The following is a 15099-nucleotide window of genomic DNA, read 5'->3' on the forward strand; positions in this document are numbered from 1 at the left end:
TTTGTTTTTCCAATTATTGAGGACCTCTCCCAATGTTCATAACCTTTCAAAGGATGACAGAAAACAGCCTTGCAATAACATCAACCAGCTTCCTCAGTATACTCAGAATATTTCCTGTCAGGCCCCATGGACCTGTATATGCTCAGTTTAAGTAGTCCGTAACTAAGTTTTCCTCTACCATGGACAGATGCTAAATGAATCCAGATGCTCCAGATTTAAGAAGCAGTAGCATAAAATGAGAAATAGGTGACTGTAGAACTGAGGTCATTCTGAAAGGGAATGCAGAGCATCCTTTCTCTGTTAATAAAATTGTAACATTATGCTATGGTGGTATTTCCAAGATACCAAATGGAAAAAAAACGGAGACATTTTTTAAATTGAAAAATCACTGCATGAGGAACACTCTTACAGCCAACTTGACAGCTGCGAGGAAATTTGTCCTAGAACTCAGTAGCTGTTTTCCTGATCACATGCTTATGAGTGTGTCATGCACTAACACAGAAACATCAATAAAACATAAAATAGTTGGAAAAGAACAACTTCAGAAATCTGAAGATAATCACTCCAGAAAGAAATTATTCAAAAGGAAAAGATGAAAATAGGAAACTTTTTAAAAATAAACAAACAAAAAACCTAGGAGATAAATCAAAAATGAAAGATGGAACACTGACTAAAGAGGGACCCCCCAGCTGTAGCCAGATTAAAAAGAAAGTGAATATGCTTACAAATATATTTATAGTAACACACACACACAGAGGGCACAAAACAAATGTAAAAAGAAAAGTTTATAGTGAAGGATATAAATTCAGTAGAAAATTAATTCTGGAGAGTACAAAACATGACATAAAGATCATGACAGCAAGGTGATAAAATCAGTGTAAGACAAAAGCTTCGTGGAGTATTTATGCCACTGCATTGCTTAGTAAACTGGGCACAATAAGCTGTGTGTGTGAATACATCCAAACAGAGGAGCACACACTGAAGAACAGTGAGCAGAGGCTATGCTTGCAAGACGGTACTTCAGCCTTGGCAAAAGGACCCTAGAGACCTAAGACAACGGCTCTGAATTTTGGAGCAAGAGCTCTGCACTGGCACACTGATGACAATACTCGGTACCAAGAAAGTAACATTCAGCAGAAGGAATGAGACTGTGTTTAGTTTGGTGTTTGACACTTTGGTGACCACGGCTGGAATACTCTGTCCATCTCTGGTGCACCATTCCCAAGTCATGCTCAAGTGTTGCAGCTTAAGAGACACAAAACCAACTGCCGTACAGCAAGAGGCAATAGGAGTTATTTAGCTTACAGAAGCAATACTCCATGATAGCCTGTATTAAGAGGAACTGAATCCTGGCAATACAGATACAATCACAACCAGGGACTGGAAGCCAGAAAAATTAAAGTAGATATACAGCGCACTGAAAAAGAGCAAAAGCAATTATCAATAAAACACACCAGACAACTTGTCAAAGTTACAGTTGATTCTTGAGGGGGAACCGTAAATTATTTTTCTTCTAAAAGATATACTTTCACAGAATCACTAAGGTTGGAAAAGACCTGTAAGATCATCAAGTCCAACCATAAGAACAAAAAAAACACAAAAAAACCACCACAAAAAAAAAAACCAACCACAAAACAAACCACCCACAAACCACAAAACACACCACAACCCACACCAAAACAAGCCACCCACACCACACAGCACCATGCCCATCAAGCCACATCCCACAATGCCATATCTACACGCTCCTTGAATACCTCCAGGGAGGGTGACTCCACCACCTCCCTGGGCAGCCTATTCCAGTGTTTCACCACTCTCTCAGTAAAGAACTTTTTCCTAATATCCAGTCTGAATCTCCCCTGGCGCAACTTGAGGCCATTTCCTCTTGTCCTGTCACTAGTCACTTGGGAGAAGAGGCCAACACCCACCTCTCTGCAACCCCCTTTCAGGTGGTTGTAGAGAGCGATAAGGTCTCCCCTCAGCCTCCTCTTCTCCAGACTGAACAACCCCAGTTCCCTCAGCCCCTTCTCATAAGACTTGTGCTCCAGACCCCTCACCAGCTTCGTCGCACTTCTCTGGACGCGCTCCAGCACCTCAATGTCCTTCTTGTAGTGAGGGGCCCAAAGCTGACCACAGTATTTGAGGTGCGGCCTCACCAGCACCGAGTACAGAGGCATGATCACCTCCCTGCTCCTGCTGGCCACACCATTTCTGATACAGGCCAGGATGCCGTTGGCCTTCTTGGCCACCTGGGCACACTGCTGCCTCATCTTCAGCCGGCTGTCAATCAACACCCCCAGGTCCTTTTCTGCGGGGCAGCTTTCCAGCCACTCATCCCCAAGCCTGTAGCGTTGCCTGGGGTTGTTGTGGCCAAAGTGCAGGACCCGGCACTTGGCCTTATTGAACTTCATCCGGTTGGCCTGGGCCCATGGATCCAGCCTGTCCAGATCCCTCTGCAGAGCCTTTCGACCCTCGAGCAGATCAACACTCCCGCCCAACTTGATGTCATCCGCAAACTTGCTGAGGGAGCACTCAATCCCCTCATCCAGATCATCAATAAAGACATTAAACAAGACCGGCCCCAAAACTGAGCCCTGGGGGACTCCGCTTGTGACCGGCCACCAGCTGGATTTCACCCCATTTACCACAACTCTCTGGGCTCGGCCATCCAGCCAGTTTTTAACCCAGCGAAGAGTGCACCTGTCTAAGCCACGAGTCGCCAGCTTCTCCAGGAGAATACTGTGGGAGACAGTGTCGAAGGCTTTGCTGAAGTCCAGGTAGACAACATCAACAGCCTTTCCCTCACCCACTAGGCGGGTCACCTGGTCATAGAGGGAGATCAGGTTGGTCAAGCAGGACCTGCCTCTCATGAACCCGTGCTGGCTGGGCCTGATCCCTTGGTTGTCCTGCACGTGTCCCGTGAGCGCCCTCAAGATGAGCCCCTCCATAATCTTCCCCGGCACCGAGGTCAGGCTGACAGGCCTGTAGTTCCCCGGATCCTCCTTCCAGCCCTTCTTGTAGATAGGCGTCACATTGGCAATCCTCCAGTCGTCCGGGACCTCCCCCGTTAACCAGGACTGTTGATAAATGATGGAGAGTGGCTTGGCAAGCTCCTCTGCCAGCTCCCTCAGCACCCTTGGGTGGATGCCATCAGGCCCCATAGACTTATGAGTGTCCAGGTGGCACAGCAGGTCGTTAACTGCTTCCTCCTGGATCATGGGGAGCCTATTTTGCTCTCCATCCCTTTAATTTAGGAGGTCCCAAACTGACATCATCACCACTTCTGTTGATATGGCAACAATATCTGACTTCGAGGGCAGAGGCAACCAGTTTTCCGTAAGTGAATGTCTTCAGGTCAGTCACAGGTGGGAGGGGTGCTACTTCCGAATTTGTGTGTTTTGGTGGTGCAGGAGGGTTTGTGCATCCTGCGATACATGTACAAAGGTTTTAAGTCCAACCACAGCTCCTGACCTCACACAAATTAATTCAGAGGACTCCTATGACTTTGTTATAAACATGCCCAACTAGATGATGATCCTTCATGAATCTTATGAGGGTTAAGGTATTGTTAGCCCTCATATGCTTATATGAGCCTATATAAACTTATATGAGCTCTCATTGTAAGATATTAAGCTATAGATACAAACAGGTTTTCACAGGTTTCATCTGTATAGTTTGATATCTTATTTATCAGGAGTCTAGGAGGACTCTATTTGTAGAAGGCTAATTCAAAAGGACTCTAAACCTAAGCTTTATGCTACCTACTCCATTCCATTACATGCTGGTTTTGGCTGGGATAGAGTTAATTTTCCTCACAGTAGCTAGTGATGGGGCTGTGTTTTGGATTTGTGCTGAAAACAGTGTTGATAATACAGAAATGTTTTTGTTATTGCCGAGCAGTGCTTACGCAGAGTCAAGGCCTTTTCTGCTTCTCACACCACCCCACCAGCGAGTAGGCTGGGGGTGCACAAGAAGTTGGGATGGGACACAGCTAGGACAGCTGACCCCAACTGACCAAAGGGATATTCCATACCATATGATGTCATGCTCAGTATATAAACTAGGGGGAAAGCTTGCCGGGAGACTGCTGCTTGGGGACAGGCTGGGCATCGGTCAGAGGGTGGTGAGCAATTGTTTTCATTTGCACTTGTCTTTCTCGGCTTCTATTTTTTTGTTGTTGTTGTTTTCCTTTTCATTACAATTTTTATTATCATTATTATTAATTTATTTCATGTCATTTATTAAACTGTTCTTATCTCAGCCCATGAGCTTTCTCACTTTTACTTCTCCGATTCTCTCCCCCATCCCGGTGGAGCAGGGGGGGAGTGAGCAAGCAGCTGTATGGTGCTTAGTTGCTGGCTGGGGTTAAACCACGACACATTAACAGGAGCATGGAAGAGTGATCCCTCAGCATCAGGACCATCTTAATCATCATCCCTTTATGCAAAGCCCTGTGTAAGTACATGGAAGCATCATGTAGGTATTGACTCCAGCTAGTTGTGCTACAAGTTCTTCCAGATCTCAGCTTCAACCATATTAACTACCTGGTGTTACATGCTAGATACTAACAGGAGTGACAACCAAGCAACAGCTTGCTCTACAAAAGGAAACCCCACAGAAACAGTAATAAAAACCAAACCAGAACTCACCCAACTCCCCAAACCAAACCAAAAAAAATCAATGGGGCAGGAAGCTAAGACTGAAAAAGAGAAGCAAGGCTCAACCCCTGTTACTTTTCCTCCTTGGAAATCTGCCTGCTCTCAGAAAAGAAAGTTCCAAAAAAGTGCATGCACTTTCAGCAGCACGATCTCAGTGCAATGTCTTTTAGATCAGCATCTATGCAAATTACACATTCATAAACCAAACCTGTCTGCCAAATTTGTATTATAGATAATCAATGAGATTTACCTCTTGACTGAGGAACTAGTCAATGCTAAGATGAGAAAATTATTTGTTAGGACACATGTTTATAAAACAATGACATTCTGCATTACTCTATATGTCCCAGTGCAAGGCATTTTCTTCTGCAAGACCTTGAGGAAATCTGTGACATAATTACTGACCTACTACTAACCCAAAATCCACTAGGGTGGAAAAATCTACATACCATTTAAACATAAATCTATGTAGTAAGAGCATGCACAGACTTACCCTCTAATACTGTAAGCTATACCCATTGCTAGACTTCTCAGCGAAAGAATCAATCTCTCTCAATTAACGTCCAAAAACACGGGTGCCTCTCTGCTCAGCTGAACCCGACAAGAAGCTGCCCTAGTCTGAGTGATCTGTAGTAATCTGTATATAAGGCAACTCGAGATGTCCATCTCCCCTGTTACGTGTCAAGGTGAGCACCACGGTGATCAAGCAGGCAGTGCAAAGCAGCCCTATAGTCACTGATTAACTCAGCTGCACTGTGCAGGTCATGGGGCAATGCACGCCAGGACACTCTTGCCACCCGGGAAGCCACATAGGGAGAGAAAATGTACAACAGCTGCAAAAGGCAAATAAGACTTAAGACATATTGACAGCCTTTATAAAGAATATCAGCCTAACAGTCTTCTCTCTGTATTAATAATGTTTCCAGAGGTTTCCATTAAAAAAAAAAAAGGAAAAAAGGAAAGAAAAAGGAAAAAAATTTTAAAATTTTTAGAAGGTAAGTATGTCTCCCCTCTAGCGTAGCTTTCCCAGGCCAGGAAAGCAGCAACAGTCTGCAGATGGATGAGCAGCTCTGCTGGGAGTGGCGGGCTACGGGGCACAGGCTGCAAATGGAGTCATTGTCACAACTGATGACAGAAGCTGTTTTAACAGCAAACACTAAGAGACCATGGAAAAACATGATTAAATGCAAATCAAAGGAAGATTTAACTTACACAGTGATTATAGACATTCACACCAATTTCTTCACAATCTCAACCCAGGTTTGGTTTGGGTTTGTTTTTTTTTTTTTAATTACTACGAAACATTAAGATGCTGTGCAAGCTACTGGGACCACACTGGACAGAAAGTGTTCTATTTATGCTGCTTTATGGCCAATGACATGAGAGTTGTATTCTTGATATTTTCATACATGAATACAAATTGCATTCCAAATGTTTTTAAACTTAGTAAATTATTTTGATACATTGTATCAAAAATACATTGCAAAGCTATCCCAAATGACCTACTGTCCATGGCACTCAAGATGCAACACTGATAATTATATACTATGCAATACTCGTGCAAGAATATCACCAGCGGGTAGGAAGCGATGCATTTTGCTTTGGGAAGGCATCCAAGAGTTTGGAGAAAACACTGACTTATTAGGTAAAGACATGTCTTGTATTAATACGAAGGAATGGGTCTCACATTTAATTTTTGCCCCAAGTTCTACATTATCTTTTATGCACCTCTGTGACGTTAAAACAGGCATGCCTGAATAGCACCGGAATGACCCAAACTTATACTACATTCACCACTAATTTTGATCAATTTGCCCAGACAGCAAAGATCTGGCCTGTCAGCCAGCACAGCCAAGTGCTGCTGCAACAGCTCACTGCAGAAATTACTTCTTCCTCATTCTAAAAATTTATGTATAAACCAGTTGTCAACACTTCAGATTATATAGGGATTAGGTCCCCTCAATAATCAGAAAATTTCTGCTCATAAAATGACAAGAAGCTGTTTTCCAAGTTTGTGGTAAGAAGCTTAGTAGATTTACCTGTTGCACAGATCAATGATCAGAGACAACCCCAGTTCAGCTCAGCAGCTTTATTCAACATTAGATACGCTATCCCCAAAGCAATAACTGACCTTGTGTTATATTACAGCATCACTCCAACTCCTTGAAGTATTTACTCACACTTCAACCTAGAATTTTCTGAACCCAGCCTTTTGCAATCCCTGAGGAGCCAAGGACCGGGTTCAGCTTTTAGTTTGCTTGCTATCTGCTATCTTCAGCTACACTCCCAACGGCCACATTCCAGCTGGATTAAACATCCCCCCTTCCTTTCCTGGGTCAGCAACTTCCATGCTACTGGTCTGCTCAAAACATTCATTTCTAAAGTACAAGAAATAAACACCTAAATCAACACACATGCTACAAATCTGAAAATAAAATTAAATATTCTGAAAAATTACTAAAAAAAGAAAGAAAAAAATTGACTGCATCTTAAAGAGACACCTCCAAGATTGATCATAAGTTCAGATTCTTCCTTCCTGGTATCTAATTCACCAGAAGCGTGATCACCAATTTCCCTGTTATGGTTCATCAACAGACTAAGAGTTGCTCTAGCAGCCTTCTAGCAAGAGAAGGACCAGGGATTTGATTCCTTACAGCCAGTGAAAATTCTTGGGTGATTTATGTGGAAAAATCACAGGCCTTCACTTTTTTTTTGCTATAGTACTATTTATGCATACGTACACACCTACATGCACATAAAACATTTAAATGGATTTTATCACGAAGGAAGGGATATTTTTTTATGGGCCTGAAGGCAGAAATAGCCACACCCGTTCAGTCAGGAGTGTCTCCCTTTTCCACATCATGCCCTTCGCTCATGTGAAATACCTACTTTTTAGCTCTGGCACCTTAGGGGATTCCTTGCCTCTCTTACCACTCCTCCCCTTTCCCCTTTCCCTCACTTTCTAGACTACAGCCGAAACCCAGATCATCCCCCAGTGTTTTTATCATGTTAGCTGCACGTATATCCCTCTTTTCATCTTCCAGGTGGCACCTCATCCCTTCTTCCTTCCCACTGGGAGCCATATTAGACCAGCAACAAACACTGCTTTATCTCTCTGGCATGCAATGAAACGAGGGCACCCCTGTCCTCATCTCAGCATGCTTCCTGCATTTCACACCTTGGAACCATGTAGGAAAAGTCAGATTCAACTCTAGAAAGCACTACACATTTAAAAAAATAAGAGACAAACATGTTTTTGTGCTATGCACTGCAGCTTACCTTTCCCGAGGAACAGCAAACCAGTACTCTGGTTGCTTTATCTTTTTACTGTACTGTTGAGACATGGTGGTGCTCTGAGACGCAAAGGACTTTCTCATGGGCTTGCCTACTTTAATGCACAGAAACATTGGAGGAGTCTTGCTCTTCTCCTCTTTTGAAGGAAGCATATCTGAATGAGAGACAAAAGAAACAGGCTGCTTACAGGGAAGTACAAATACTGCAGCTGATAAAACATTGTCACAAAAGTTAATAATCTCATGCAAAGGAATATTCAGAGGCACTATACACAGAATTAAACCTGACAGGTCATTCAATAGAAAAACTGTTTTAATAAATCTTTGTTCATCCTAAACTGTGGCCATTTACTCCCATTTCATCACAGCCTGTATCCCACTCAGCTGTACAGCTATGTATGGAATAGTCCTGTAAAACAAATCAGTAAGATGATCAGGCTGGGTGCAAACTGCAACATGAAGCAGGCAAGTAAAGTGGACAGTGTTTGACTGGGTCCAGGAAACCTATTCAGTTGAAGGGTAACCCTACACACAGACACACAGCCCGATCAGTTCCTCAACTCTGGCGGTCAGACAGCCATACAAACACCTTCTGTCTGCACAAGACAGGGTAAAGCATAAGAGCAGTTTAAGTTCATTAAATTGCTCGTGTGACAAAAAAAATTGCTTATTAAACTATAGCCTCAATCACAATGAAGTTGCCTCATCCCCCTTGAATCAAGGGTATGTCCACTGGTTCATTAAAGTACCAAGAGAGAAGCACAAGCACTCCAGGATGGACTAGTGCTGAGAGGCACTGGGCTGTAGCAGAAATAGGAATGTGTACACACTATCCAGACTGAAATTTCATGTTGTTATATGCTTTCCAGTAACAGCCTGAATTTTATTTATAATAACCCAATTACCAATCAGGATAAAATGATCAGTCAATAAGACTCTACATATATTCCTATTTATCACTTCTTTCAGGGTTTCCATAACATGAAAGACACTAGACAGATGCCAATAGTGTCCAGAATACTTTGGTACCCCCCACCTTTACAGCAAGGCACTACTACTTTGGATACGATCAGAAATATACTGACAGACTTCACTGAAGCAACAGAAGTTACCAATACAGAGTGACAATTCCTAGGCCATGAAGTGTGCCCCCTGTCAATACTGCAACTGGATGACATTTCACTGTCCTTCTTAAAGCCAGTAAACAGAGGTGACGATTACATAAACAGAGATCACTGAATACGGAAAGAACACACAAGCTACTTATCAAACTAGAAGCTTACGGAATTTGAAGCTATTTTTTTTTTTCTTCAAGATGTCAGATAATATAAAAATGTAATATACAAGAGTAAAAAAAAGACCAGGTATTATAGAAAGAGGAAATTTAGAACGGAAGGCTATCAATTCAAAGATTACCGTCATAATGCTGTCCAACGCTCAGAGGAAACAAGGATAACCAGAGACCTACCTTCAATTGGCACTTGAATTTTCTGCAGCAGCCACAGTCTGATTTCTGATTGATTGTCTAACTGTGTTTCTTGACAGGTCTTGTCTACAGCTGGTACTAATGAAGAGCCCACAGACTCTTTCAGATCCTTTTCCTCTGCTGCTGCTGAGCTGATTTCTAATGAAGGTGCCTTTCTTTCAACACAGCAGGAATCAAGCTCCATACTTTTAACTGTATGGACTTCATTAGCGTGGGACTTTGAACAGCTAAGTGTAAGGTCTATGCCAATTGCTTTATTGTTTTCACCTTTCTGGATTTCAGCCTTGTGTAAGTCTTCAGATGACTGAGACCCATTCCCATCTTTATTGAGGTAAAATTCAATAAGTTTATCTTTCTCTAGCTCTTTCTTAGTGTCCAGTGCAGTCTCCACCTTACCTGTCGGGGAACTGATACATTTGTTTACTTCTGGAATAACATCTTGCTTTTCACACAGCTCTAAGTCTAAGTCAGCTTTAGGTTCAACACTGTCCTTTTTTTCCAAGGAATCAACTGTCAAGTGCTCCTGGACTTCTGTAGTGGGTTTGGTTACCTGCTGCTTAGTTCTCCCCAACTCCCTGGGGTGAGCCAGCAAGCCTTCCATTACTGAGGTTTTCCTGTCCAACCCTCTATCCATATGAGATGACGTCTTTTCCAGCTCAATGAAGTCATCCTCCCCTTCTCCCAAAAGGGATTTTTCTTTGGTTTTGATGTCTGAATCATTTTTTTCCCCAGAGGGCTCCTTGGCACATGGATCCACAGCAAACTTTTCTAAATGTTCAGTGGCAGTGATGTTGTTGGGAAACTCCACTGACTTTGACTTGATTGAGCCTGTACTCTCAGATGACTGAAGAACTTCAAAATCAGCAGACTTTTCCTTATCTGAAGGCTTTATCTGTCTGGCATCCAGAGCAATGGATGGATCCCCATTCTGCTGCCTCTTTTCCTTGCTAAGGGATTTGAATTTGCTGAAAGGATTGATATCTTTCTCAGAGGACAGGTCTTCCCATTCTCCTGGCCTGTACAGAGGACAAAGATCCTTTGGTATGTCACTGTCAGGGAAAATGATGGATGTACATAGGATGTTAAAAGCAAAATGGAAACAGAAAAAAAATGGAAAAGAAAAAATAAATAATATACCAACTTAAGCTCTGAAACTCAACAAAAAGTTACTTTCTCCAAAATAAACATACATCAACGGAAATAAGTGACTTTAAAGAAAATGGAGAAAAATGTTGAAAGGATAATACCAAAATAAAATGAGTAAACCACTTGGCAGAATATGCCATGTGGGTGAAGAAATGGTACACATGTAATAACAACGTGCAAGTCATGAGACGTTCAGCAACAAAAAACCATAGGACATGTATTTAGCATCTGGAATTTCATTCATACCATGTTAATATTGTTATTTCCCACACCTGACAATGAGTCAACCTTTACAACCATCCATGCTTCCCTAGTCAGTACAAATGTATTTTTGAGAAGAAAGCAAATTGGAGATAAGCCGTACCCTGTCTGAACACGTTTACTGCAAAACAGTAACAGGCACCAGAGTTGGGGTTTTTTCCTCTTATTTTTCTCCATTAATCAAATGTACTTTTTGACTGCAGTCTTCCCCAAAGATTTATTTTTAAAGCAGGACAATCATAAAACATTTCAAAATGGAAAATTCTTAAAAACTTAACAACATACAACTTGAGCTCTTCATTACTGCTAAAAAGTCTGAGGTGAATGAGAATACAAGATTCTCATCACCCAAAAGTTACTAAGAAGTTACTAGACACTCCAGTAATAAGCGTAACACAAATATCTGGTAAGTTTTTCTTGAAATGAGAAAATGGAGGGAAGTAGATGAATTTCACTGATCAAACAGGAGCTACCTATACAGACAAAACCTTGCTTAGAACAAATATATAAGCAGTGCCTAGACCACGGATAAATGAAAGTATCCCACCCCAAAAAGTCTATTATTTATTATAAATGCAAACTACCAATGCATTTCTGGTTCTGAAGTGGAAGTATTCCACAGACTGGTATTTCTGTAAGTACTGAAGATGGCAGTTAAGGTGCTGTTATCTTCAAAAATTTTAAATACTCCTCTCAGAACAGTCCTGGTAACACAACAAACGGTCCAAATCTAATCCTCTTCACGTCCACTGAAATACCCCCAGAGATGGGTCAGTGCAAGAGCCCAACCATAGCATGCCACCAATGCTTTTAATTACTGGTTTTTACTGGTCTCCTTTGCACCTTGGTTCTCATGTTCATGACCCATTTCTCTTTACTACCACTGAAGTGTTCTCAAAAGAAAGCAGAACAACAATACAAGCGAATCATTCCTTTGCTGACACTTTCCTTCCCTGATTTGTTTTATTCTGCTGCATTAAAACTCTTCCCTTTCACTCTCCCTTCTCCTTTTCCATGACCCTTACTGAAAATCTGTAACCATTAAGTTCAGGGAAGAACACTCCTTACGATGGCAACGCGTCTTTAATCTTCATGTGAGAGATGTCATTGTAGAGTGCTATTGAGACAACCTCCTCCATGGGGCAGATGAGCCCATATTCTTCACAGCCATTCTCAATAACCAGAGGATCAGACTTATGTGGGTCAAACATGATATTGTTTGGAGTTACTATCATGACTCCTCCCACTACACCCTAAAATAGGAGAAGGAAGAGTTAGCATATCACATGTAATTCACTTATCATTTGTTATTGGATTTTAGGCTACTATCCTGAAAAGAAAAACCTCTCTCCTGCCTCTTTATACCCCTCATGCAACGTTTGCTAACAAAATGTTTTGGTTTCCAATTGCATCAAGGCAGACGTTATAAGGAGAGTAAAGAAAAACATTGTTTAGTGACACCCAAATTCCTGGCTGATAAGGAAAAACATCTGAACTATTCGAATTTCAGTGCTGGCTGCTATAAGCTAAAACTGCAGATTGTTAATCAATCTCAGACAAAATAGGTTAGTGGATTTAAAAAAAAAAAGTACCATTTTATTCTAGGTGCAGCCACCTTCATGCAATACATGAATTTATATGCAACCAGCACGCTTGAAGGTGGTCGTACTCATGGAAATGTCAGGGTACTATGCTAAGCTACATTAGTTTCCCTTGATCTACTCTCCCAGAGGTACATGCGAAAAACCTTCTATATATAGGGACCAGACATGAAACAGTTTCTCCCTGATCTAGAAGCAGCTTCCATCACTGATCCAAGCATATATTGCACAGCTGTAGAAGACACATTTAATTCTTCAAAACATGCTCTAGCCATGGATTCGATAAGAGGCTGCATCAGCCTTTACTCTGCATTCAACCTATGGCAACTGACCATTTTTCAAGGTTTAAAAAGGAGATTTCCAATGTCTGGCTCCTGCACCCTCTCTTCCAGATGAGCTACAGTATTTACCAGACCAACTCAGAAGCTGTGTGTAAATCATGACATCTGACAAATAGGAGCCACAGATCAACAGGAAAGACCTACACTATAGATACTATTACTTATCCAAGGTCATCTGTAAGGCAAGCCAAGGTAGGCTAACAAATAGGCAGGTAAAGGACCACAAGCTTGGTTTGTTTTTTTTCAAATCAGGGAGACGCCAAGCTGATGCCTTGGCACTGGCAAGTGAATACATGTGTGCCTGCTCCTTTGTAAAGCAAAGCCTGTATGTATTTCCCATTTACTTCTCTTGTATGACTCACATACACGTGCCTGGTTTGCATTTGGATGAAAGAATCAAGATCAAGTACAGAGGCTTCTCCCACAGGTATATGAATCTATTTAGCCAGAAGAGCAATACATCAGTAGGCTGTACTTCCTACCCAGCCACTGCAGGAAGCAAGGCAACAAGGGATTTTAGCTACACTGGCAAAGAAGCTGTCCCACTTTTGATTGTTCTGACTGCACATTACTTTTTCAGTCCTGCAGCCATAAAATTGGCAATCTGTATCCTCTGCACCTAGCAAGCATCACATAACAAAGTGACAGTATTGCCCTAATTTACATGCGAGACATCAAGTAGCCCTCTATTACTTTCTACAAAATAACAGACTGAAAAATTGCAGAGTGGTTAAATACAGTCTACATCCACTCGATGCAAAAAGAAGCCAAAAACAGTAGGTGTAAACACATCCATCTTCCAAGTCAGGACTAAGGGTAAAATGTTTAAACTAAAATGGTTAGCATCTCCAGTGTTATAAATTCCAGAGACCTTGAAAACCCAAACCTGCAGATATCTAACCAAAACCAGAGTCAACAAGAGTAGATATATCAAAGTAGACAGTTCAAGAAGCCAGTGTCTTGCAACCTTGAGAAGAAAAGAGGGTTAAAATACTGCCCAAGCTTTGTGCCCTTGCTTCTAAAACAGCTGCTGTAAAATTTAGGGTTGCAGTCCCAGTAGGAACACGTATGTTACAAGAACACTTGCAAGAAAGAAAAGGTTGTATCATGCAATATTTATCTTTTTATTAGGATGTGCATGAGATTCATTAGAAAGTGCAGAAGCAACATAGATGTATTTGGAAACACTGCTCTGGAAACAGTTAAAAGCTAGCTTAAAGTCATAAATTAAATAGACAGGTATGTGCTCATTTTATCAAGCTGTTGCACAATTTGATGGAACCGGACAACTAATCCTGACACGTCATAACTCTAAAGTGCAGTTTTCTCTGTGTATCTAGCAATACGCTCTTAAACAGATAATTCTGGTAAGACATGCTAAGGGAATGAAGATGGGTAGAAGAGCTATTCTTTCATAAAGCAATTATCACAACAGATTAAACAACTGAAAGAACAAAATAATACAGCATATTACCACAGTACCAATAAACCAATAAAGCCACCATAACATTTACATTCTTTACAAACATGGAGCACATTAGACTTTCCCAGTATTCATCGCTCACTTATCCAAACAGATTTTGCTTTTAAAGAATCTCAAACAATTCCCAAAAGCCAGGTTCCACCTACCTTACCATCTGTGAAGTAACGACAATTCATTTTTAAAAATTTGACAACCACAGGCTCATCCTCTTCTGAAGTAGAGGACAGGACTCTCTCAACTGGTTTGAATGCTTTTCTTGCCAAATCAGCATCCTTGAAAAAGAAAAAGTTCAGCGCAGAGCAACAGGACCAGAACCATATACTTTTAGATTTTGGGCAACTAAAAGGCCAGGTTCAACCAATTGTTTTCCTTTTGCTTAAGAAGAAAAAAAGTGGTGGTCATGTATGTACACTTCCCATAGTATCCTGTACGGAAGAAAAACCTCATAACATTAAAAAAACCCTCCATACAAATACCAGACGAGAAATTAAAAAATGCCAAGGCAAGTCAGCTCGCTGAATTCCAATGAGACACTGTCATTAAGAGAGGGCCAGTCCTGCCACCACATCTACACTGAAGACATCTGCACACAGTGCACTGGTGTGATGCCCCATGCAGGCGGCACAGAGGCGTAAGACTAAGGTTAAACAGTTACTCAGTCCAGGCTTCTCTCCATTTTCTTTTTCTTTAGTTATGGATTTGAAATGTCTAATTGCTTTAACATCAGGAGGTAGACAGCTAAACTCCCTAAAACTACTGCCTAAAATCGTCGTGGCCAATCACCCTTCTAAGGAAAATGAAAGATCAGCTATGCCAAGGCCTTTCAC

The 15099-nt window shown here is 41.6% G+C and overlaps 1 protein-coding gene across 2 annotated transcripts in view; it reads right to left on the bottom strand.

Moving 5' to 3' along the window:
• The window catches only part of NCOA7 (nuclear receptor coactivator 7), a 61048-nt gene that overhangs the window by 19043 nt on the left and 26906 nt on the right, over positions 1–15099 (bottom strand). Inside the window, exons 5-8 of one of the 2 annotated variants that reach the window (XM_059828143.1) lie at positions 14419–14544; positions 11916–12100; positions 9423–10456; positions 7941–8109 (exon numbers count right to left, since the gene is read on the bottom strand). In XM_059828143.1, coding sequence (XP_059684126.1) covers positions 7941–8109; positions 9423–10456; positions 11916–12100; positions 14419–14544 — 1514 coding nt within the window. Of the gene's footprint in view, positions 1–7940; positions 8110–9422; positions 10490–11915; positions 12101–14418; positions 14545–15099 lie in introns of both variants that reach the window. The other variant, XM_059828135.1, reaches the window with a different exon arrangement.

The sequence above is a fragment of the Gavia stellata genome, chromosome 2, assembly GCF_030936135.1.
Source record: "Gavia stellata isolate bGavSte3 chromosome 2, bGavSte3.hap2, whole genome shotgun sequence".
Taxonomy (NCBI): domain Eukaryota; kingdom Metazoa; phylum Chordata; class Aves; order Gaviiformes; family Gaviidae; genus Gavia; species Gavia stellata.